The 21,471-nt window shown below is 40.7% G+C and overlaps 7 protein-coding genes across 7 annotated transcripts; 1 reads left to right on the top strand and 6 right to left on the bottom strand.

Annotated features, from left to right (window-relative positions):
* Positions 1 to 3,414: 3,414 nt before the first annotated feature.
* On the bottom strand, positions 3,415 to 4,473 carry LOC145702772 (inter-alpha-trypsin inhibitor heavy chain H3-like). Its single transcript, XM_081780038.1, has 3 exons — positions 4,016 to 4,473; positions 3,663 to 3,973; positions 3,415 to 3,618 (listed from the first exon to the last, which is right to left on the bottom strand). The coding sequence occupies exons 1-3, from the start codon at positions 4,434 to 4,436 to the stop codon at positions 3,529 to 3,531; spliced, it is 822 nt and encodes a 273-aa protein (XP_081636164.1). The 5' UTR covers positions 4,437 to 4,473; the 3' UTR covers positions 3,415 to 3,528.
* A 193-nt stretch (positions 4,474 to 4,666) lies between these two features.
* Positions 4,667 to 5,721, bottom strand: LOC145704232 (uncharacterized). The gene is made up of 4 exons (XM_081781676.1): positions 5,226 to 5,721; positions 5,082 to 5,181; positions 4,798 to 5,039; positions 4,667 to 4,756 (listed from the first exon to the last, which is right to left on the bottom strand). The coding sequence occupies exons 1-4, from the start codon at positions 5,352 to 5,354 to the stop codon at positions 4,721 to 4,723; spliced, it is 507 nt and encodes a 168-aa protein (XP_081637802.1). The 5' UTR covers positions 5,355 to 5,721; the 3' UTR covers positions 4,667 to 4,720.
* Positions 5,722 to 5,739: 18 nt separating this feature from the next.
* On the bottom strand, positions 5,740 to 8,877 carry LOC145701545 (uncharacterized). Its single transcript, XM_081778760.1, has 2 exons — positions 8,796 to 8,877; positions 5,740 to 8,753 (listed from the first exon to the last, which is right to left on the bottom strand). The coding sequence occupies exons 1-2, from the start codon at positions 8,830 to 8,832 to the stop codon at positions 5,740 to 5,742; spliced, it is 3,051 nt and encodes a 1,016-aa protein (XP_081634886.1). The 5' UTR covers positions 8,833 to 8,877.
* Positions 8,878 to 9,708: 831 nt separating this feature from the next.
* LOC145702473 (uncharacterized) lies at positions 9,709 to 10,934 on the top strand. The gene is made up of 3 exons (XM_081779705.1): positions 9,709 to 9,955; positions 9,993 to 10,600; positions 10,640 to 10,934. Exons 2-3 carry the CDS (start codon positions 10,352 to 10,354, stop codon positions 10,931 to 10,933), a joined length of 543 nt encoding a protein of 180 aa, XP_081635831.1. The 5' UTR covers positions 9,709 to 9,955; positions 9,993 to 10,351; the 3' UTR covers position 10,934.
* A 1,941-nt stretch (positions 10,935 to 12,875) lies between these two features.
* Positions 12,876 to 14,242, bottom strand: LOC145703669 (uncharacterized). The gene is made up of 3 exons (XM_081781054.1): positions 14,128 to 14,242; positions 13,553 to 13,806; positions 12,876 to 13,160 (listed from the first exon to the last, which is right to left on the bottom strand). Exons 1-3 carry the CDS (start codon positions 14,190 to 14,192, stop codon positions 13,048 to 13,050), a joined length of 432 nt encoding a protein of 143 aa, XP_081637180.1. The 5' UTR covers positions 14,193 to 14,242; the 3' UTR covers positions 12,876 to 13,047.
* Positions 14,243 to 16,632: 2,390 nt separating this feature from the next.
* On the bottom strand, positions 16,633 to 17,886 carry LOC145704378 (uncharacterized). Its single transcript, XM_081781830.1, has 3 exons — positions 17,142 to 17,886; positions 16,976 to 17,089; positions 16,633 to 16,895 (listed from the first exon to the last, which is right to left on the bottom strand). The coding sequence occupies exons 1-3, from the start codon at positions 17,214 to 17,216 to the stop codon at positions 16,749 to 16,751; spliced, it is 336 nt and encodes a 111-aa protein (XP_081637956.1). The 5' UTR covers positions 17,217 to 17,886; the 3' UTR covers positions 16,633 to 16,748.
* A 1,245-nt stretch (positions 17,887 to 19,131) lies between these two features.
* LOC145701544 (uncharacterized) lies at positions 19,132 to 21,361 on the bottom strand. Its single transcript, XM_081778759.1, has 5 exons — positions 21,280 to 21,361; positions 20,534 to 21,216; positions 19,901 to 20,236; positions 19,303 to 19,860; positions 19,132 to 19,260 (listed from the first exon to the last, which is right to left on the bottom strand). The coding sequence occupies exons 1-5, from the start codon at positions 21,359 to 21,361 to the stop codon at positions 19,132 to 19,134; spliced, it is 1,788 nt and encodes a 595-aa protein (XP_081634885.1).
* Positions 21,362 to 21,471: the final 110 nt, after the last annotated feature.

Raw genomic sequence — 21,471 nt, 5'->3', positions numbered from 1 at the left:
GTCAACTACAATTCATACTTTCACTTGAGCTATTTCTTTTATGTGCAGTCGTAACTGATCCCGGGCTAAGAAAACTGTGTAGAAAACCTGAGTCAGGTTCTGAAATAAAAAGAAAATGATCTGAATGGTCATTTTGCGAAGCCGCTTTGCGGCTTCGTTTACGAAAAAAGCCGCTCTGCGGCTTTTCATTAAAAAAACCTAAACCTAACCCTAATCCTGAGTCAGGATTCCTGACTCAGGTTTCCGAGCATTTATCAGCTCAATCTTTTTATTCAAAAAAGAACGGTCTGAAAATCGCTGTCTTTTCCGAAGAAAATCTTTATTTTCTCAGATTGTTTACTTCCACTGAAGAAAAAGAAGCCCGCTACTGAAAATTAGTGCCATTACAAAACATAAAAGTATCGTGAAGCACGCTGCTCGTTCATATTGATACTCTGCAATTTTACAGCTGCCGACTAACGAACAAAAAAGCGCCCCTAACCACTTCTAATGAAGTTCTCATTATCGCCAGTTTCCCAGCCTCCTCAGACTCAACTAATACCGTCGCCGCAATTCAAGATGCTTCAAAAGGCTTTTTCTTTCATCGTCGAGATTTTCGACTCGAGAAGCTGCTTGCGGCTTCGAGCAACAATAAAGAAGAAGCCGCGCGAAGCGCGGCTATTTCAGTTATTTGCTTAGAGCCGCAAGCTGCTTCTCGAGTCGAGAATTTCAACGATGAAAGAAAAAGCTTTGGAAAGCTGTTATTTCAATCCGAGCTGAGGATTCCGGTTTGACAAGGCTTTCTGGTAAAACATGATCGCTCTGTTTTGCCGCGTCCGTCGTCCCGGCGCATCTGACGCGCTCTGTTGTTGCACAAAATAAATCTCCTTCTTTCCCCCTTTTTTGGATCTCCTGCGAAGTTGAGGATTATGAAATGAAGATCGTTTGAGCACGTTTGCAAAAGGCGCGAAAATATTTATCCAAGCTAACCATCTCAAGCTGCAGCTATCAATTCAACACAATTTATTCTATCTTCTAGTAGCTGCTTTCTCACGTTCTTTTTTCTGGATTTTTGAACTTGTCATGAAAATTTCTTTTGGAAAATATTGGTCAACGAAAAACTGAAAATAGGCATATCAATATTCAGAAGAAAGACAGGCGCTTATCCGTTTTTCAAGCTCTTCCCACGATTACTTACCTTCCTGTTCCAGTTTTATTCAGTCAAATTTAGTTGGGCGGTACCATCAACCTGATTTTCAACATGAATTTAAGTTGACTAAATTAAATATTTAATATTTGGGCTAAAATATAGGGGAGGTGTCAGGAAGCGATAAAAAATCCCGAAAAATTTTGCGTCGAAATTTTCAACCAATCAGAAGCCTGAACTCGGCTTCCAAATCAGAAGCCGAGTAGCCGCCCACGCAAAATTTGTCGAAATTTTAGTTGGTCAAGAGGCCAAAATTTCAAAAACTTTCTTGAAATCAGAAACTGAACCACTTTACAATCCATTTTTTAACAGACGAAAATGACCCAGAAACCGAAAAAAATGACAATAAGTGGAAAGCGGGGCAAGTGCGCATTTCCTTATCAGTTGTAACGTTTCTCAAGTAGCGGGCAGTCAGCCTGACCGGTACTCACAGCCAGCCATTTCGGAAAGTGACGCGCCCGGACACGCATTGTTAGCATTTTTTCTATTTGCAGTAATTTGCAGAAAACTGTTTTCTTGTGTTTATTTCTAGGTAAAGATTAGATGCTGGTAGCGCCTTAATTTTTAGATGATTATCAACAAATCCGCGAAATGATTTTTCATGTGAATAAATTTGGCCCAAACTAAGCGTCCATATATTTTAAATTCATAAAACTTGACAAGCTTTTCAGCCGAGAAAGACCAACTTGAAAAATACTTTTTGATTAAGTAGGCTTCCTCCCTCAGATTAACGACATCCAACGAACCGGAAAGCTTTTATGATGAATCGGCGAAAATGAATTAAAACCTTTAATTAGTTTTCATCGTAAAAACAATTATCCGCTGCACTTTGAATCGGCACAATTAGTCTCAAGGAAGAAAAAACCAAAAAATAAAATTTCAATGAGATCTGAAAATGAGAATACACCCATTAACCTTGAGAATAATCAAACAACGGCGGATTTGAAAGATAGAAAATCGAAAAGATCATGCCTCGAGAAATGGGAATCGACGCCCACTGCGTGCAAAATTATTGCTGTTTTATTGTTCATAATTTTCTTGATTGGAATAGGTCTTATATTCGGTAGCATAGGCGTTCGGGAGGTGAACGAACAGCCAGTAAACCCGAGCAGAGTTCTAAATTCACCTCACCCAAGATTCACCTAGGTGAAGGTGGGTGAAGGTGAAAATTTTTCACCTCACCTCACCTCACCTAAAATTTTCGAAAATTGACTTTCACCCAACTTCACCTTGAGGTGAAATTAGGTGAAAAGTTTTCACCTCACCTCACCTCACCCAAAATTTTTGAAAATCAATTTTCACCTTTTTTCACCCTGGGTGAAATAATTTTACGAAACTTAATCTTCACGAAAAATTCTTTTAAAATGATAGAAAGAGCCATATTTGCCGGTGAATTGAGTATAAAATCACTTGTCAGCCATCAAATACCTTTGGTCGTCATATTATACAATTATTCATCGATAATACTGCGAAGCTTAGCTTAACCTATCAATCACCTAAAATCTTTCACTTCACCTCACCTCACCTAAAATCTTCAAAAATCGACTTTCACCCAAATTCACCTTTAGGTGAAATTAGGTGAAAAATTTTCACCTCCCCTCACCTCACCTAATTTTTCTCGGGTTTCCCGAGAATTCCACCAGTAACAACAACTGTTCCCATCGACAGCTCAGATTTGCCTCGATAACCCGACTCTCCACCATTTATATGACCAATTCAAAATAAATTTCCAAATAATATCTCTGTATAATATACAGTGTATATCTTTGCACAACCGCACATCTCCTTAAATTATTTAATAAGTTATTTCTACATTCATAAAAAAACTTTGTCTTTTCAGCAAAAAGAAAAGTCCTTGACTCGCGCGGAAGCCCAACTTAGAAAATACTTTTTGGGTTTAATTGGCTTCCTCAAGTATTTCCTCGTTTTCAACGTTTTCACGTGAAGTACTTTTTTCGAGTAGCTCATCATTAGCCAAGAATTAACTTGTTCTTTCTCGAGTCATTTTTCTTCAAAAAAAGCTTGATGATAAAAATTCAAGTTTATATAAAAATATGCACCTGGATCTTACTATCACTCTGGAGCGGCAAAACCGCATTTACAGTAATGAAAAACAGTTTCAAGATCAAGTATTATCGGAAAATGATATTACTTTTTTTTCCAAAACAAAGTCTACCCGTCAAAAAATATCTCTGAAATCAAGGAAGAGAATATTTTGCGTATTGCTTTTTGTAATCTTTTATATAAATAAATATGCACACGGTTTTCATCGTCATTACAGAGATCGTAACTCATTCTCAGATGAAAATTTTACACCATTTTTTTTTCGTAGAAAAGATTTTTCAGAATTGACTGAAGAAATCGAGAAGTTGGTCTTCTTCGATGGTCCAGCACTCCGAGTTTCGGTGGAATTCTTCCCATTTAGCGGAGACCTAGAAATTTTGATAAGACCAAAGATGGATCAAGGACCTATTACCTCGAATCCGTCAATATTAACAGTAGCTTCGGTTTCGGAGTGCTGCTTGATTGTGTAAGCGTTGTTGTGAACGAACTGCCCTAGAACACCTCGCGTCTTTTCAGAGAGACCCTGAGAAGATTGGATTCCGAAGGAAATTGTTTCTCGGAAAGCTTTCTCTTTGATGAGAAAATGAGGGCCGTTGTTGATCTCAAGAGTGATCTTGTCGCGAGCGCCGTCTTCCGACCACTGCTCGGTGTATTTGATGTCTCCGTACTCGATGATGCCAGATTCGGTTGGCTCTTTCAGCGCTTCTGCCCATCCTGGAAGACCTAAAAGTGGGTTAAAAGGGGGGTAAGAGGGGGTTGTATTACCTTCAACATGGACTCCGTTTTCATCGATGCTCATGGTAGCGCCAAGAGGAGACATGATCGTCAATCTGGTCATGAATCGCGTCTTGCCTTGTCTTCGAGAGTCCACGCGGGCAGAAATGAAGAGATTCGACTCCGGGTCCATGATGAGCGTCATTTCCGAATCAGCTGGAGGGTTGTAGTCGAAGCAAATTGGCTCCGTCTTTGGCGCGGCGACCATGAAATGAGGGTCTCCATAAGCGCCTCCAGTTCCGAACTGGCCGTTGTCGTTGTACGCTCCTTCCTGAGCTTCAGTTGTAGCGTAGTACGTCGTCGTCTCGTAAGCAGGCGTCGTCGTTTTCGGATAGTTGTTGTTCTTGTTCTTATTCCGCTTTGGTCGCTGAGCAGAAGCAAGAGCAGCGAGAGACAAAACAAATAATTTCATTATTTTTTCAAGTTTTTTTTTTATATTTGATGATGAAAATCACGAACTCGATTTACTTAAATACGCGCCCGCTGTCAGTTAATTGATTAGAGGGATAATTAGGTTATCGTTTAAAAACCGCGATTTTTCACCGGTGGAGATTTTTTTTCATAGACATCAAATACCAATAATCGTAGAGGTGTGCGTATAACCGCAGCTGAATAATACTTCCGTGAGAGGTGAGATTGAATTTTTTTTATTGCAGAGAAGGAGATTTATTGAACAGAATTCTGACTGAGTATCAGTTAGCTGCTGAAATCGTCGATTCTTCGTTTGTAGCTCTGAATGTTTATGATAAACTTTTTTTTGGAGGATGAATTACCCCTGGTGAAGATGTCGCGGACGAAGGAGGAGTCATAGCATTTGAAGCCTGGGAAAACCGAGAAAGAGGTCGGGAAACTCGAATATTTCGTGAGAAGCAGAATTTTCTTGATTTGTACCAATAGATCGTCATTGTAAGAAGAACAATTCCAAGAAGAAGGAAGACAACAATGAGAACAATCTTCCACGGTTCAAAGGGACCTTTGCAACCGTAATCGTAGAAGACTTTAGCTGTATTCAAATCTAAATACAATGGTGAGCTTGATGCCAATTTATAAATTTTACCGGTTTGATCTCCTTCGTAATATGATTTGACAAGATTCAAGTTGCAAATTTCTTCGATGGTTTTTCGCTGTGAAGTGCATCTTGCCTCGCATTCGGTCAGCTAAGGATAATTTTAATCTGAAAGTCGTTGAAAAATGCCCTTACATCACAAACATCAGTACATTCGTAATCGAAAATCTTCGAAGAAACATTTACTTCGCTTTCTTCACTTATAAATGCTTTTATATCTTCAGTGACAACATAAACTTCGCTGGTTCCACATTCCATCGTCATTCTGCCCTTGCATTGAAGACTGTATATTGAACTGTTTTTGAGGTAAAAATATATTTGAAAAAAACAAAAAATATCTTATCTTTGAACCCTTTCCTTGGGTCGCTCGAAGACATCCTTGACAACACAGCTTCAACAGCCACATTTTCATCAATCGTATATGTGACATTTTGTTTCTTCAATTCTTCAGATATTCGTTGCGTTCCACCCTCATCAAGGATTTCTTGGAGCTTTGCAGCTGGATTTTCAAACAGTTGATTATTCGCCTCAGAAGGATCCTGTTCGATTTGCATTTCGAATAATACACCAAGAACGTCATTGCCAGATGCACTTTGTCTTTTCACGATTCCGTTGGAGAACGGACCATTTCGATTCTTTCAAGGATAAATTATACAGTCAACGAGAAATATAAAAATAAATTGAGGTCATTTAGCCCCTGTTCCTGTTGAACTTGCACAAAAGCAAGGAGAATCAAATCTGTTAATCCTGGAATGTCCGTCTTCAGTCCAGCCATTATGGAAATCTCAAGAACTGCCCATAATTCTACTGATTCCTCACTAGTTATGTCTTCGTACGCTTCCTCGTATTGGATACTTATTCCAATGGTGACATTTATGCCAACTGTTACAATGCTTTCTCCTAAAATAGTGGTTGAGTTCGTTGTTGAGTTAGGGCTCGTTGATGGTGATTTTGTTGTATTTGATGATTGGCTAGTGCTACTTGGTGGATCTGAATTTGTTTTTGTTGTGGTTGTTGTTGTTGTTGTTGTGGTGGTGGTAGTTGTGGTTGTTAAGTCTTGAGATTGAGATAGAGTAGTCAAGTTCTGTTCTGGTTGCACAGTCAAAATCGTTGTCGTTTCAGTGCTTTTTGTTGTTCTGTTTTCTGGAGATGATGTTGTATTAGTTTCAACTAATAACGATACAGAAGTTGACGAAGTTGTTGTTGCAGATGATGTTTCAGTTTCAGGGCTTGCTGTAGTTGATGTTGTCATTGAGTTCGTTGTTGAAGTGGTTGTTGATGAGGAAGATGGCGATCTTGTTGAACTTGTAGTTGTAGAAGTTGTTGTAGATGAGATTATTGTTGTTGTTGTCGTTTCCGCAGTTGTCGTAGATTTTATTTTTGTCGATGTGCTGTCTGCGACAGTAGTTGTCGTTGACGATAGAATGTTTTCTTGAGTAGAAGATGAAGAAAAAGTTGTCACTGCAGTTGGTGTTGTTAAATCTGGCCTAGTACTTGCTTCCGTTGAGAGTGTTGTTGCAATTGGAGATGAGCTTTGCGCATCATCTGTTGAAGTTGACATGACTTCTGTGGTTGTGGAATTACTCTCGATATTCGAGCCTTCAGAAATAATCGTAGTTATCGTTGAGGCGGCTGTTGTTGATGAAAGGACAGCAGTAGAAGTTGTTTCTTGATCTGGAGTAACAGAGTTCAGAGTTGACGTCGATTCTGGAGATGGCGTTGACGGTCCAGGTGCGACTGTTGTTTCAATTGTGTCTTCTGAGTCGGGGCTCTTTGTTATCGCCGGCATTGTTATGTTCTCCATCAAGCCAGAGGCCATTGTCGACAGCGTTTGAGATGTGGTTTCATAATCAACAAACTTGCTTGATGTCAGAATTAATGAACTAGTGCTATTATTTGAGATATTTGGATCAATTGTTGTTGATTCAAAAGATGATTCGGATGATGTTGTAATTGATTCAGTTGTGATTGATGATTGTGTAGCTGGCGTGGTTGATATTATACCTGGTGGCGACTCGGAAGATGTTGAAGTAGATGCTGTCAGTGTTTTCGAAGCGGTAGTTGTAGAAATGGATGTACTAGTCGAGGATGATTTTGTTGTCGAGGATGATGTTGTTGGCGTCGTCGTTTTTGTTGTTGTTTTTACTAATTCTGCGGTTGTTGATACAGTATCAGGTTTCGCGGTTGCCGGACTCAAAGTACTTGAAGTACTTCCTGTCTCACCCGATGTTGAATTCGTAGTTGTCGAAATGATAACTGGTGTTGTTGTTTCAATAGAAGAAATTGGTATTTCGGTGGTCGTAGATGTTGATGTGGTTCTTGAAGATGTTGTATTCGAAATTTCGGTGGAAGTTGTTTGTTCTGAAGTAGTTTCAGCACTTGAACTTGTTGTAGTGGATTTTGATGTAGTTGTTGTTGGTGCTGTTGTTGTTGTTGAAGACGTCGTTGTTATTGAACTCGTGTCTGTTGAAATGGTTGTGGTTGAAATGGGTGTGGTTGAATTACTTGTATCACCAGTAGTAATGTCTGTCGTCGTTGGCGTGGTTGTAGATGTAGTCGTTGTAGAAGTCGTCGTAGTTGTCTCAAGTACTCCCGGCTCCTCAGTAACGATGTCAAGATCAGAATCAAGCTCTGGAATGAAGACTTCCATGTTGACAATTTCAAAGGGAAGATTTTGTCTCAATGTTTTCATTACAGCATCCAGTGTTGTCTCAAGTTCTTCCGTTTTAATCGTTGCATTTGAATCGACATATTCAGAACCAGTCAAATTTAGAGTAAGAAGAGCGCTCATCTGTATCAATTCATCTTCAACTGCCCGCTTCCTCCGAGCGCGAACAGTATTGTTCAACGATAAATATGCGTCCATCTTTATTTCCAGTTTCATCATCATCTGTGCTAAGGGCAAGCCAGTCATCGCGTCGTCTAGTTTTTCTTCGAATATCTTCTGCATTTCTTCGAGCGACGGAGTTATTTCTGGAGGAGACAAAACAAAACTCAGCTGAATAGTAAAGTTGTTTATACTGGCGCTCAGCTCTTGAGTGTAAGAGCCTGGATCAACGATCGGAACGGGCAAGCAAACTCTTGAATAATTATCGTCCATTTCGTCGAGGAGCACACCGCATTGATCGATCTCGAAGGAATGAAGGCAAAGCTCGCCTTGGTCGCTACAGGGATCGTACGAGCAAAGAGGAGCGCAATATTCGCCAAGTGGATATTCGGCAGCGATGAAAATCTCGGAGGAAGAGCAGTTTGCTTCTCGGCACATATCTTCAATTGTGGCTCCAGGGGGTAGTGGTGGTGGGGGAGGAGGAGGTGGAATGATCGGCGGTAGGATCACTGGACGAATCGGTTTTTCTGAGGATGACTCGTCCTCCATGCCGATAAAGCATGAAGGTGGCGGCGGGGGAGGAGGAGGAGGCGGACCGACAGGTGGAATTGCTGGCTTTTTGGAAGGGCTTCGAATTTTATCGGAAAACAGGTGGAAAGCAGGTGGAGGAGGAGGAGGTGGAGGATGGGGTATGAATCGAGGACGACTTTCTCTTTCTAAATTAAGGGGAGGAGGTGGTGGGGGAAGATGCATTCCAACAAATGGCATTCTCTTTTGAAGAACAGGAACATCAAACATATGATCGTAAGAGTCGAACATAGGGCCATCGCCTCTCGCTACTGAACGGTTGGCTTTTTGTAGTTTTTCAAAAATCTTACCTTGGGAGAAAACCCCCACGAGAAGGGGAAGAAACATTTACGGTAAAGAAGTGCTACTCTGACTTGATCTTCTCTCAATTTGTTCCGGCTGAATGATCCGCGATCCTATGCGGGCTCGCTATATGAATACAATGCGTGCTTGACGTAACAAAAGCACCTTTCATGAAACTTTTTCTCAGTTATTCTTGCGCTCAAAGAAGACGACACTGCTTGCGGTTTTTGCTACATAAACATGCTTTGCTTAAAATAACTTTTGCTCTTTCTCCTTGTTGTCTCCAATACCGAGTCATTCATGACTTAGACGAAATTTATTGAGCTCTTTCCGGTTGACCTAGATTTAATATTTCTCAAGTCAGTCTGAGTTGCATCTCCGTATTTATTCAAAGATACCAGATCCATGATGGAATACTTGTATAAGTCAATATTAAGCTTCTACGAACGAAGCAAAGCTAGAGGAAAGAAATTAACAAAAAATGAATCAATCTACTTCCTGCGGAGTTTATTTCCCTAGCTTTTCGAAAGAGAAAAATATGAAGGAAGCGTATTATCGACAAAAGTTTTGCCTCGACTGGAAAATAAAAGCTACTGTGTGCATCGTGTATTCTTCAATTTTCCTGATTATGTTCATTATGATTGGCGTTGGGTACAAAAAATATATTGACGAAAAACAGGAACATTTCCTCAAAGAAAAGAAATATAAAGAAAGAATCATTGTGGAAATGTTTTAGTGGTTCAAAATTTTCGAAACGGTGAATGCTGATGGAAATTCAACTGCTGAAATGAATGTTACTGTCTTTCCAAACGGAACAATGATTCGATAATAAAACTTCAGTTCCTGCCCTCGAGCACGATAAAATTTGACCAACGGGCCGTAAAGATTTTTTGCGGCCTTTGTCAGGCCTTCAGCCGTGTTTATTGCAGGAGTCTTTTTTTTCGAGAAGATTTATTGTTTTCAGCGAGTTTTACCTACAAGCGCTACTTACCCTTGAGTTTTTAAAGCAAGGGAGAAGCTCACGTTTTCGTCTGAGCCACGAGGGACTACGCTACTTTCTCTTTCTTTGAATGGGATCTTGAGAGAACGAAGGGATGAATTATGCAAGAGACGCGAAAATGGATTCCAATTTTGATTGTTCTTTTTATTGTTTGTTTAGCTTACACAGGTACTTTCAATCATCGCTTCTTTCTGTTCAGTTTTAGTTTGGTTCCTGCGGAGAAAAATAGCCTCCTTGGTCGCTAGAAGAAGATCCAATTCTTACGAGCAAGAACCGCTGCTGTCCGGAACGTTTCAAATCGACAAACAAATTTCCTTCGGCCATTATGGCAGGATATACTCGGGAACATACAACAAGCAACCAGCTTGTTTCAAGATGATTTCCAACCAAAAAATCTTCGAGAAGGAGCATCATATAATGGCCAAATTAAGGACCAGATCAAGTCATACCAACATCAATTTTTCAAAGCTTCTTTTCAGTGATCTCTTATAAAGAAACCATGAAAACATCGTTCATCTGATCGGTTCTGTTGCTTCAGAAAAACACGCGACCCCGTATTTAATCATGCATCTCTTCACAAAAGGAGATCTGAGTAGATTTCTATCAGCTGCTGGTCAGGAGTATTCAGAGATCTTCAAAATTGACGCAATCAACGACATTCTGAAAGGGATGAAGTTTGTGCACGAAAATAATATTTGGCATCTGGACTTGGCCGCTAGAAATTGCTTAGTAACTGATGAAGGGCGAATAAAAATAGGAGACTTTGGTAATGCTTCCTTTGCGAAAAGGGGCAAAAAAGATCTTCCATCAAAAGTAAGTCTCCTTCTTCCACTCTTATAATTATTGCTGAAGGTCAACTACCGATGGATGCCCCCAGAAGTCCTTCGAAAACAGACAATCACGTGGAAAACTGATGTTTGGAGCTTTGGAATCGTCATTCACGAGATTTGCCACGCTGGAAAACTGCCCTGGCAAGATTTGCCTATTCTCGAAGATCTGCCAAAAGCTGCCGAAATCATGGAAAATGAGCCACTGCCTGGAAGCAATTTAAATTCAGACGTTGATCAAATGATGAAATCTTGCCTTGCCAAGCTGAAAAAGCGCCCTTCTTTTCAAAAACTTTCACTTTTGCCTTTGCCAAAATAAAATGCACTACTCAAAAAAATAAGCTTTCATTTTCTTGTTTGTTCTTTGAAAAAATTCCTGGCGCTAGAAGTAAAATTTCGTTTCCCAGTGAGCCAGCGCGCTAAAAAATTCGCTTTCACTTCGCTGTCATCAAATGTGTCATTCAACTGCATAAAATTCACCGACCCGACCCGGCAGCTGCCCTCAGGAGAAGGGACTTCTCCTCTGGGAACTTTCGTGCTTATCACTTGCTAAAATTTTCAATGTGAAAAAATGATTTTTTTTATTTTTTGGAAATGATATCCATACTTTTGCATAGCGTTTGCGTGAATTCGAATGACACGAGATCTTTTAAAAGATGATGCAGAAGAGAAATGGTAATCAAAGAGAAAAAATATAAAAAATGAACAGGTAAGGGACAAGTTCTTATTCCTCGCCTGAATTCGTGGCTGTGTTTTGGAGTAACGACTTTGACCTTACAGATCTTCAACTCTTGGGACGAGTGCTCGACGAGCCGCCAGACGAAATGCTCATCAATTCAGCAATGACGATGGCGGCAGCGATTATTGACAAAAATATGACGAGTCCTTTGACGTCTTCGCGGGTGCATTTCAGTTCTCTGTGCCGAAGACTTCCTGAAAAAATCAACTTCAAGATTCTTTTCGAAGACTTTTCTTATTCGACTTTAATAAAAAATATTATTTAATTATTGCTAATTTTAAAGGCAAATAATAAAATTGGGTTACCGTTGATTCTAGCCGCAATCTTTCTCTTCGCGTTGCTCCTCATTTTGGGAATGGCTTTTAAAATTGAAAAAGGACAACTCAGAATGGAAAGAGGAGGAGGATCGATAGAAACTCTGGTGCTTTGACTTGGAGCGTGATTGCATTAGTGTGCAGTTCGAGTGATGGAAAGCGCGCACGCCCGCGAGAGGCCCCATCAAAATTTAATTATTTTCGACTTCGTCACAATAGAATCCGCCACATTCTATCTCTGCTCAATGGCCAGACGTACAAGCCGACAGCTGTTAAATATTCACGCTAATTGAACTGTACTCCAACGCGAAATTAGCAATGCCAAAGCACGAAAAAGTCTTAAAAATTCATCGACAAATACCTCAGTTCGCCTTTTTTCTGACTAATTATCACTAGAATTACGATTTTTTTATCAAAAAAGCTGCTAAAAATCGAGAAGCCGCTTGCGGCTTTGAGTTAGAAGAAGCTAAAGCCGCGCATAGAGCGGCTTTTTGTCCTTTTCACTCGAAGCCGCAAGCGGCTTCTCGATTTTTAGCAGCTTTTCTGATAAAAATCGTCATTCTAGTGATAATTTGTCAGATAGAAATGAAAAATTACTTTATAATTGCAATTTGTGGGCTACTGAACACCAATATAAAATCGATTTATAGTCAGAAAATGTCAATAACCGTAAATAATCCCATCGCCTGCTCTCAAATTCAAATCCTGCTTATCTCTTTTCCTTGCCTGTTTGTGATTTTCTCCGTTGGAAAATGTCTGACTACCGGATTCTGTTTTTGCGAGATCTGTTTTTAAAGCAGACTGAAATCAATCAATCAAGAGGAGGTGAAAAGTTGAAATTACTTCCAGGCCGCAGCCTCGGGGTCGGAGTAATTGTGCTCTAATTGAGGATTTATGCCCTGTTTCTATCCTGATTCTGAATTGGGCAATTTACTCAGAACGGCTCGGCTTCTGCGCTGCAATCAACAAGGAAAAGTGTCCTAACTATAGCTGGGCTCGGCATCCTGTGTAGAAAGCCTGAGTAAGGGTCTGAAAGGTCCAGAATGAAGAGCCGCACAGCGGCTTTTTCAAAAACGAAGCCGCAATGCGGCTTCGCCAGAAGTTAAAAAACTATTGGAAATTTCGCTTTTTCAGATCTTTCAGGCCCTGACTCAGGCAGACTACAGGTCAAAACAGGTTCCTGAGCCCAGCACTGAAGTTGATGGATTATTCTGTATCTAGAATTTATTCTGTTCCAGGGACTCAAGGCGCGAGCCTTGTAATAAATAGAGGTTGATGGAAATCTTTTTTAGTTGAACATTTTAGACGAATTGAAAGGTTTTAAAAATTGTCAAAACATGATGTTTGCTTTGAGATTTCTTCGAGCGACGAATTGGAGATTTACTTCTGGGACTGGAAGAACTCTCGGTACTTGGTCTCTCGCTCCTTGGCGGCCTCGGCTTGGACCTTCCAGGCTTCGTGCTTGGGCTCCCACTCGTAAGAGTCTTCGATGTCTCGGCTTTATGGCAGTTTCACAATTGTACGGAATGAATTTCTAAGGCTTGAAATAGGGGGGACAAAAGTCGACTGTCAGTCAAATTGAGACGCCGTTTCAAGAAGAAAATTCTAGCCGCGCTCTGTGCGGCTTCTTTAATTGGGAAATCGATGTCGCAACCTGTGTAGAAAACCTGAGTCAGGATTCGAAAGAGCTTTAATCAATCGTACGTTGAGCAAAATCGAACTCATTCAAACCCTGACTCAGGTTTTCTACACAGGTTTCGACTTAGATATTTCCAATTAAAGAAGCCGCACAAAGAGTGGCTCATATTTTTTCACGAATTTTAAGTCGAGAATCATCAAATTCAATCGACAAAAGAAGAAGTTTTTAGATAAGAAAGAGTGAAACTGTTCCTGTAGACGGGAGAAGGGAAGATCTTGGCGGCTCGCTGCTCGTCGAACTTCTTGATCATGCCTTCAGGACAGATCTGGAGGAAGTTATTTCGGAAATAGCCGCAGACTTCGGTGTCCTTGCCGAGCTGCTCTCGGACGTGGGTGCATCGGTAGAAGTCGGCGTAGTGGACCCAGCACGATCTCCATCTGTTGGTGTTCAAGAATCGGGGGTCCTGGGACACAGCGTATCGACCCATGATGTTGACGTGGCTGAACGATTTTTTGATAATAGTTATTTCATAAAAAGAAATTTCGGGTAAAAGAAAAATCTTGCTTATCGAAAAAAAAATTTGACATAAATTTCTTCCTTTTTCTCAAATTTCACAGATGAAAATTTACCGTTCTTCGACTAAAAAGATTCAATTATCAACAAAGCCGCGCGCGGCTTTTCTTAAAAGCCCTTTAGCCTCGAAATCGACAGTTTTTACCCAAAATTTTCGGCTCGAAAGTGATTCAAAAAGTCTTTTAGTTTAAGTAAATAAAATTTTCTTTCTCAAAAAATTCTTTTTATCAAGTAATTTCTAGGCTTACCGTCGAAGAGCTGGGAAGTCAGAGCCATACTCGGACTTGTTGTAATAATTGGCGCCTTCCGACATATCTAAAAACGCGAAAAATTAACAAAACTTCTTCCGTGGACGAAGAGGAACAGAACAATAACCGATTCTTCTCTGCAAAACAAATGCTTTCGGCCGTTTCTAGAATCGCCAGTGATTTTTCCTTTTCTCTTTCAATTTTCTCGCGTTTTTCTCGTTTCGCCGAGCGCGAGCGGCCAATCGACGCCGCGCTAACCTACGCGCTCTTTTTTTCATCGAAGCTTGGAATTCAAGATTTTTATAAAATAAAGCGATTCTAGCGTTTCCGAGAAAATAAGTCCGCACCTAAATCCTCAGTTTCTGAACTTTATCAAGTCAAAAAATTAAAATTTATTTTAACTAATCAAAATTATCAATAATTTAATAATTTTTTTTTTAAGAATTATTTATTAGCGATAATTGATTGCAGTAAATTACGGTCGTTTTTTCAATCCATTTCCATGTTTGCTCGTTATTTTCTTAATCTCTGAATCTCTTCTTTTTCTCGCTGTGGCTGAAAAGAACTTACAACTTGTTAAAATTCTGAAATACTTGAAGCTGTGCAAGGTGGAGCGGACTGCTTCAAAACTGCTGTGCATGAAAATCGGATATCTTCTGAAGATGAAAATCGAAAGGCAGGAAAGCTCAGGGTCTTAGAAATTGAAGAAGGGTCGAAGATCAAGGTCTCACCCTGTCATTTTTCGTCAAAGAAAGGATGGTTTCATAAGTACTCGCCGGGCAAAAATCGTTAAGAATTTCAATTTCTTGTGAGCCATCGTCATTTTGCGCAACACATCGTTTCAATGCGAAGCTGAAGAAGGATAGCAAAGGATCATAGAAGAAAGAATACTTGAAAAGAGTCAACGAGTCGGTTTCAGCGCTCAAGGTCAGCTCTTCTCCAATAGTCAAAGCATTCACATTCGTTTCTAGTCTTGGATCCAAACTTGTCTTTTATCAAATTTCATCACCTGAGGATTGACAGCTATCTGAGAAAAAATTCCTATATCGAGTTGTTGAAGTTTTCCTGAATAAGTTCGGGAGCTGCCGTAGCAGAAAAGACATGTTGCGACTTTTCGACCTTGATTGTTGCTGACTGAACCTCGATTTGACTAAAAAAGAAGAAGAATTTTAATTGCAATTCGTTCGATTTCGCGCTTTGTGTTTTCTTGAGCGGGTAAACAGGCCGCCAATGCCGCGCCTATTACCTCAGTGTGCAAGAAATTGGGATCGCGTCCATAACGATGATGTTGTCATACTCGTCTGCACAAAGTTCAATGTGGAATTTCTTTTTCTAGCGCTACTACGTCACCCCGGCCGAATCCGGTTAATGAACGGTCATAGATGTGGTTGAGAGGATTACTGAACTCCTGACTAGAACAATGTCTCCATTGGCCTCGATTTTTGACTCGTCGAAGAGGGTGTAGTAGTAGATATGGAAGGACATGACGGTTTGAGCTTTGGAAGGCCCCTGAAATCAGGACCCCAGGGGATGGGCTCGGCAACCTGAGTCAGGGTTGTAAAAAAGTAAAATGAAAAGCCGCGTAGCGGCATTTTTTTAATCGAAGCCGCAAAGCGGCTTCGCCAAAGTTACCAACTCAATAAATTATTATAACTAGCGAAGCCGCTTTGCGGCTTCGTTTAAAAAAAAGCCGCTACGCGGCTTTTCATTTTACTCTTATACAACCCTGATTCAGGTTTTCTACTCAGGTTGCCCAGCTCAGCCTAGGGAATGATCCTCTTAGTTTTCTTTGGCCGATCCTGAAGAATCTTCAAAGATATTCACTTGACCACAACGATCTCCCTCAAATTTGACCTTGAAAGCAGTCCCATCGTTTTGAAACCTGCACTGGTCGGGAATATGGCTCTGCATATTCGCCGGAGTAAAACCCGCAACGAAGTATTTGTCGATAAAAGAAGGAAGATCCGGATAGTTTGCTGCTCTAACAGCCTCATCAAAGGTGAAAACATAAGAGCTCTCTGACAATCCGCAATTGAAATTTATAAGATTCTGAGCGTCCAAAAAAGGTATAAAAAGAAGCAAGAAAAACATCATTCACGATTTTTATTTACGGAAAAAGATATGTACAGAAAAGATGATGATGGAGAAGAGCCGACCAATTTCGGGAACAAAAGGTGTCAAAATTGTACTTGAGTAGGACGCAAGACCATAATTATGATCATGACAGAAATCACAACCAGTGTCAGGCCAAAAATGACGTAGCCGACCTTAATATTTTTACACTACAGTCGGGATTATCTCGGTACTTACCATTCTAGTAGCGCGTTTCTCGTTCAGAAAAAGTCTCTCCTCTTTTTTCCCTGGCAAGTTTGGATACTTTGCAACACTTGACTTTTTTGTGCTCCAACACTCGACAAATAATAAAAAAAACTAGCGCACACGCGAGTTCGATTTTTCCCCTTTATCTACTACCTTTTTTCGCTATAATCTTTCAATACTATCGATTTTTTCTTCAAACAGTTTGAACATTTTTTTTGTACAGGAGTTTATTCTTACAATCAAAGAAGAAGGGAATGGTTGAATACGAAAGATGAGGTGTAGAAAAGAAGAGGTAAAGAGCATCAAGCCTTTACTACGTACTGAGATTGGTCGGTTACTTGCCAGCTTGGCATGCAGTTTCCAGGGGCGACTTTGTCGATGGATTCGATGGACATGGTTCTTGCGGGACCCATTTTGTACTTTGCGCAGCCGAGGGGAGTTCCAACAAACTTGAAAAACAGGTTAAAACCGTCTTCTTGGGAAAGAAATTTAAGCCTCTCGAATTAGATGAAAATAGTAGGATTCACACCTGTTTAGCTTTATGAGTCGTCTTTGTCTCCACTGGAGTCGTGTAATTATGCCTTGGCTCGAACAAATGAGCGGCTTTCTCGCCTAGTGCGTTCCAGATCCCGGATACTGCTGACTAGATTTGAATTTGAATTAATAAAAAACTGCCCTTGATTTTTTCGCCAAACCTTGAATCTTGGTAGTCTAATAAACTCTTCGCTATCTGACGATGAATCTCGAGTGTATGAGTTTCGACGAGGCATCTTTTTTTGGGATTTTCTATCACTATTTTTAATTGTCTTTCTCTTATCTTTGGAATCCCGCCTTTGGAGTAGAATCCTAAAAAGGTTCCTAAAAAAGAGCTTAGCCTACTTTCTTACCGCTAGGAGGCAGTCAAGAGCATCAGTAGCATCTTGCATCGCTCCATTAAAATCTTATGATAGGTTCAGACCATTTTTCTTACCATATTTCTTCATAAAGATCTCTTTAATTTCTTTCTGAACCTCTAACTATGTCATGATTCTCTCTCTGACTGAGTTTTCTTTTGAGCCAAGAGCCCATCGTCCTGTGGGACTGACCTCGACTCATTCCCTCTTTCTCTGAAGAAATTAAAAGTTTCAAAATTTCACCGTTTCGTGCTCTGCCAGGTTTCGTCTGAGCCAGGTATTCCGAGCACTAGCTGTTTGACAAGAGCCGCAGCGTGAAATTAGCGGAAAGACGCGCCGTTTTAGTAAACCCAATGCAGGAATTAGGTTTATTAGAAAACCAAGACAGGCGGGTCATTAAAATCAAAGGCTTGATGTGTGTCTAGCCACAGCGAATAATGCAGTGCAAATTTAGCCTTACAAGCGGCCGCATTACAGAATTTTCCATGCAAGTTGCGTCATTCCTGCCTTCAAAAAGGGGCTAAAAAGTGCTAAAAAAAGAATCTGTTTCAATAAAATTTTATTCTCGACGATTTCTAACTCGGAGAAAAAGAGGCAGAAAAGAACTCGGCTTCAGAAGAGCTTGATGATCTGCTCGTTGGTGAACTCTTTGCGACAGATTGGGCAGATCTTCTCGGGAAGACCGGTCAAGCACTTGTGGCAGGATCGATGGCCGCAATGAAGGGTACATTCGTGTCGCTCCTCTTTGTTGTAGCCTTCCAAGCAGACGTTGCAAGCAGGTCCTTCGTCTTCTATGAAATAAGAGATTATTAATTCTCAACGCATTTAAAAGAACCTGAAATACTCAATTCTCGTAAAGATTTGGTGTATGCCATAAGGTATGCGTCTTTCAAGCACCCTTTCATTCTCTCAATGTCCTTCTTTGCCCATTCGAGATTCTTTTTTTCCAATTCAACATAGTCTTCTGCTTGTTTCGCGGCGATTTCTGCATTTTTGAGCCTTCCTTCACCTTTCTCAACGACGAGTTGCGCAGCTTTTAAATTTTGGTGAACCAACGAGACGTATTCCTGATTGTCTTTTAGGTTTTATTGACGTTTTCTACAAAAAAATGCATCCGAGACAACAGTCGTTATGAATTTCTTAAAAAACCTTTTGCCTAGAGCCTTTTTATTTTGTTTTGCCATCGCTTTATCACAACATTTTCCGATCTTGAACTCTCTAAAAGAGAGATTTTTGGCTTCACAATTCGCAGCTGGACACTTCAGCTCTGCATCAGATGGGATGAGCTTGACGGATGCCCTTAGCTCTTCCGCATTCTTGACAACTGTACAACAAAAGTCGAGACTTTTCAAGGTTCAAATTATAATATCACTACGCTCTGAATTGATCTTTAAACCCTTCCAAAAAGTACACATTATTTGTCCACTCGTAAATACAGCCATCTCTTTGGTAATACTTTTGCAGTTAATTCCATATGGTTGGCATCGCCCGACACTCCCATAGGAGTGGATAAACTCTGGTGGTATCTGTTCCATGTATTTATTGTATGGAAAAAAAAGAAACCCAAATGGAGCCAATTTCACGCAATCGATGACAGCAAAGAGAAAAAAGGGAAAATCAAAATGAGAAAAGGGGCGATAGCAGCCAATCTCGATCAAATGAATGCGCAAATCTCGAAATCAATCCGGCTTCGACTCCTGATTCAAGAAATACAGTAGGTTTTCGAGAGAATGCTGTCAGTTGCTCATCATTCGACAATTGATTCAAATACTGTTGGATTTAGTCAGTATTTTTATTGATCAAGTAAAATAAGTACAGTAGCAACGAATTGTTGTTGAGAAACACAGGCAAGCTCAGCAAATGTATCAAGATACCAAGGTCGAGGTAGTTCGTGTTCGTATGTTACGTATCTTCGCTTTTGCTGATCAAAAAGTTATCAAAAATCACTAAAATTGTTAACTACCTTCTTCTTGATTGTTCTAAGAAAATTGCCGATAAACTTCTTGTCTTCAAAGTGCACAAGTCTCAAATGATTGGATTCGTTCCTCAAGTGTCTGATGAAATGTCGGTAGTAGCTGTAGGACTCTTTCGAAACATGTCGCTTGTCAAATTTTTTGAATCCTTGGAGTTGCACTTTTGAAGGCAAAGAAGCGTGGATTAAATATTTCGTATCTTCGTCCAACTCGACTTTCGGCAACTTCAATTTCGACTGGAAGCAGACTTCGATTTCCGGCATCTGTGGGTTTTCATCCTTTTCAACTTTTTCGATGGTAGGCATGGTTTGGACAATTTGGAAGTTCTTCTTGTCATCAATTCTGCTTTTCGCGCGGAAATTGATTCGGGCCTCACTCATTTCCGTGTCGATCAGATTCTTGAGAAACTCCTCGTTGTTTTCTTTGTTCTTTTTCGCTACCCATCCGTGGCACCAGGCTTGCCAGGGGACTTCCTTGTCTGCGACGCTGGATACCATGCAGATGTAGATGATCGCAAGTGCCCAGATGTCGATGAAAGGCAAAAAGACCTAACTTTCACGTTAGAAAAAGATGAAGGGGGGAACCAACCTCAATTTTATCCTTTTGGATAGCATCAATTTTCTGAAGAAAATAAGGAAAGCTTTGATTGACCAGAGCGCAGAAAGATTCTGGAAGTTGCAGTTCGCAGAGTTTGCTCTTCAATTCCCGGATAAGAAGAGATCCTCGAGCATTGTTGCTGTCCAGCTGATCGAGCAATTGCGACAGGGGATTTATCAAGTGATGATGGACAAAAGCCAGTGTGACTCGATGAAGCTTGTTTCTTGAAACCAAGCTTTCTTCGCTCATTCCTTGGTTCAACGACATCTTTTTCAGAAACAAATCGACGCTTTTTTTAGATACAGAGGGGGTCAATCTTCTTGAATTCTAAGAAAAGCAATGTGGATAAACGGATGCTGCGGTGTCCGATTTCATGCTCTGTCGAAACTTAAGGGATCCCCCCCCCGTTTTGGCCATTTTCAACTGGAAATTCAGCCGATTTGGGCTTATGAAATTGGGCGTATAATAGCTCTACAGAAAGCTCAGGTGCTATCCGCTATTCTCTAGTACAGAGAATTGATTTGCTCAACGGAAACCTACCACCAGGGGGGGATCCCTTAATGACCTTGAGGTCTCTGTATCCTTCCTTGTTGGAGTCATGTGAGAAGGCAAGAATTTTCTCACCTCGTCGATGAAGCAATGTTTGAAAATGGACTTGAACGAAATCGGGTACCCAAGAACTCGGAAGCCAAGAAAGATGATTGCTTGAACATCTGGCAGGGAAACTCGCTGATAATTTGCCGAAGGGGTCTTTCTCTTGCGCTTGAGTTTTTTCACTCGATTGAGAGCGACTTGAGCTTCTGGCTCAGAATCGGAAGAAGTGAATTCGAAGTGAGTGGTGTTCCCGGCAGAGTAAATTCCAAGCTCGACGTCTTTCGGCGTCTTTTTATACTGCATCGGATCGTAGCTCGTCTTTTCGAATCCATTGAAGCCATCGTTCTTGATCGCTCGGTACATGTGCAAATCGCGGTCGCGAAAGTTGACCGGGTTGGAGTCGGAACCAAAGCACAACAATCGGCCGCGGAGATAGGTGAACCACATTTCGCGCAAAAGTAGAAGGATCTTTGAAGAGGCAGATTCATCTAGCTGCAGATCTCGGCAAATTGAGAGGGCTTTTCCTCGGAGAATTTGCTGCAAAGCTTCGATTGTCAGCCACGGACGATTGCCCTGATCCCGGTTTCGAATAAAGCTAAGATCCTCTGACTTAGCTTCGGCCCGAGAGACAGTAGCCTTCATTCGATAACTGCTGACATTTGGATCTTCGTCGAATTCTTCCACGACGATGTCTGTATTTTCCGCCTTGCATACTTTTCAGTGCGTCAATACTGCAAAACTTCATAAATGATCGATTTTTTCGCACTTTCCTGTACAAATCCACAGGCCATCTCGTTTCTTGTATTTCACAGAGTCGCAGTTTTCACAGGGGAAATTTTTGTGCGTTTCAATTGCCATTTTTAAATACTTTCTAGTGAAAAATGATATTTTTACAATAAAAATCTGGATTTCTCAACTTACCTTTTGAACCTTCCTCTCTTTCTTCCGTTTTCTCGATTCTCAGAAAT

This window comes from Oikopleura dioica, chromosome PAR (assembly GCF_907165135.1).
Source record: "Oikopleura dioica chromosome PAR, OKI2018_I68_1.0, whole genome shotgun sequence".
NCBI classification, from domain to species: domain Eukaryota; kingdom Metazoa; phylum Chordata; class Appendicularia; order Copelata; family Oikopleuridae; genus Oikopleura; species Oikopleura dioica.
Note: the sequence above shows the minus strand (reverse complement) of the source record. Positions and strands in the feature narration are given on the sequence as shown.

Excerpts from the sequence above, each read along its gene's own strand:
- LOC145702772 (XM_081780038.1), bottom strand. The coding sequence starts at position 4,436 with ATGAAATTATTTGTTTTGTCTCTCGCTGCTCTTGCTTCTGCTCAGCGA. Across the intron at positions 3,974-4,015 it reads AAACGGAGTCCATGTTGAAG|GTCTTCCAGGATGGGCAGAA; the intron begins GTAATACAACCC and ends ACCCACTTTTAG. Across the intron at positions 3,619-3,662 it reads TTAATATTGACGGATTCGAG|GTCTCCGCTAAATGGGAAGA; the intron begins GTAATAGGTCCT and ends CAAAATTTCTAG.
- LOC145704232 (XM_081781676.1), bottom strand. The coding sequence starts at position 5,354 with ATGACGATGGAATGTGGAACCAGCGAAGTTTATGTTGTCACTGAAGAT. Across the intron at positions 5,182-5,225 it reads AATGTACTGATGTTTGTGAT|CTGACCGAATGCGAGGCAAG; the intron begins GTAAGGGCATTT and ends AATTATCCTTAG. Across the intron at positions 5,040-5,081 it reads TTACGAAGGAGATCAAACCG|ATTTGAATACAGCTAAAGTC; the intron begins GTAAAATTTATA and ends CATTGTATTTAG.
- LOC145701545 (XM_081778760.1), bottom strand. The coding sequence starts at position 8,832 with ATGTTTCTTCCCCTTCTCGTGGGGGTTTTCTCCCAAG. Across the intron at positions 8,754-8,795 it reads CGTGGGGGTTTTCTCCCAAG|CGAGAGGCGATGGCCCTATG; the intron begins GTAAGATTTTTG and ends ACCGTTCAGTAG.
- LOC145702473 (XM_081779705.1), top strand. The coding sequence starts at position 10,352 with ATGCATCTCTTCACAAAAGGAGATCTGAGTAGATTTCTATCAGCTGCT. Across the intron at positions 10,601-10,639 it reads AAAAAGATCTTCCATCAAAA|GTCAACTACCGATGGATGCC; the intron begins GTAAGTCTCCTT and ends TTATTGCTGAAG.
- LOC145703669 (XM_081781054.1), bottom strand. The coding sequence starts at position 14,192 with ATGTCGGAAGGCGCCAATTATTACAACAAGTCCGAGTATGGCTCTGAC. Across the intron at positions 13,807-14,127 it reads GACTTCCCAGCTCTTCGACG|CCACGTCAACATCATGGGTC; the intron begins GTAAGCCTAGAA and ends AAAATCGTTCAG. Across the intron at positions 13,161-13,552 it reads TTCTCCCGTCTACAGGAACA|ACATCGAAGACTCTTACGAG; the intron begins GTTTCACTCTTT and ends CATAAAGCCGAG.
- LOC145704378 (XM_081781830.1), bottom strand. The coding sequence starts at position 17,216 with ATGCCTCGTCGAAACTCATACACTCGAGATTCATCGTCAGATAGCGAA. Across the intron at positions 17,090-17,141 it reads TTAGACTACCAAGATTCAAG|TCAGCAGTATCCGGGATCTG; the intron begins GTTTGGCGAAAA and ends ATTCAAATCTAG. Across the intron at positions 16,896-16,975 it reads CGACTCATAAAGCTAAACAG|TTTGTTGGAACTCCCCTCGG; the intron begins GTGTGAATCCTA and ends CTGTTTTTCAAG.
- LOC145701544 (XM_081778759.1), bottom strand. The coding sequence starts at position 21,361 with ATGGCAATTGAAACGCACAAAAATTTCCCCTGTGAAAACTGCGACTCT. Across the intron at positions 21,217-21,279 it reads ACGAGATGGCCTGTGGATTT|TATGCAAGGCGGAAAATACA; the intron begins GTACAGGAAAGT and ends CGCACTGAAAAG. Across the intron at positions 19,861-19,900 it reads TCCAAAAGGATAAAATTGAG|GTCTTTTTGCCTTTCATCGA; the intron begins GTTGGTTCCCCC and ends CGTGAAAGTTAG.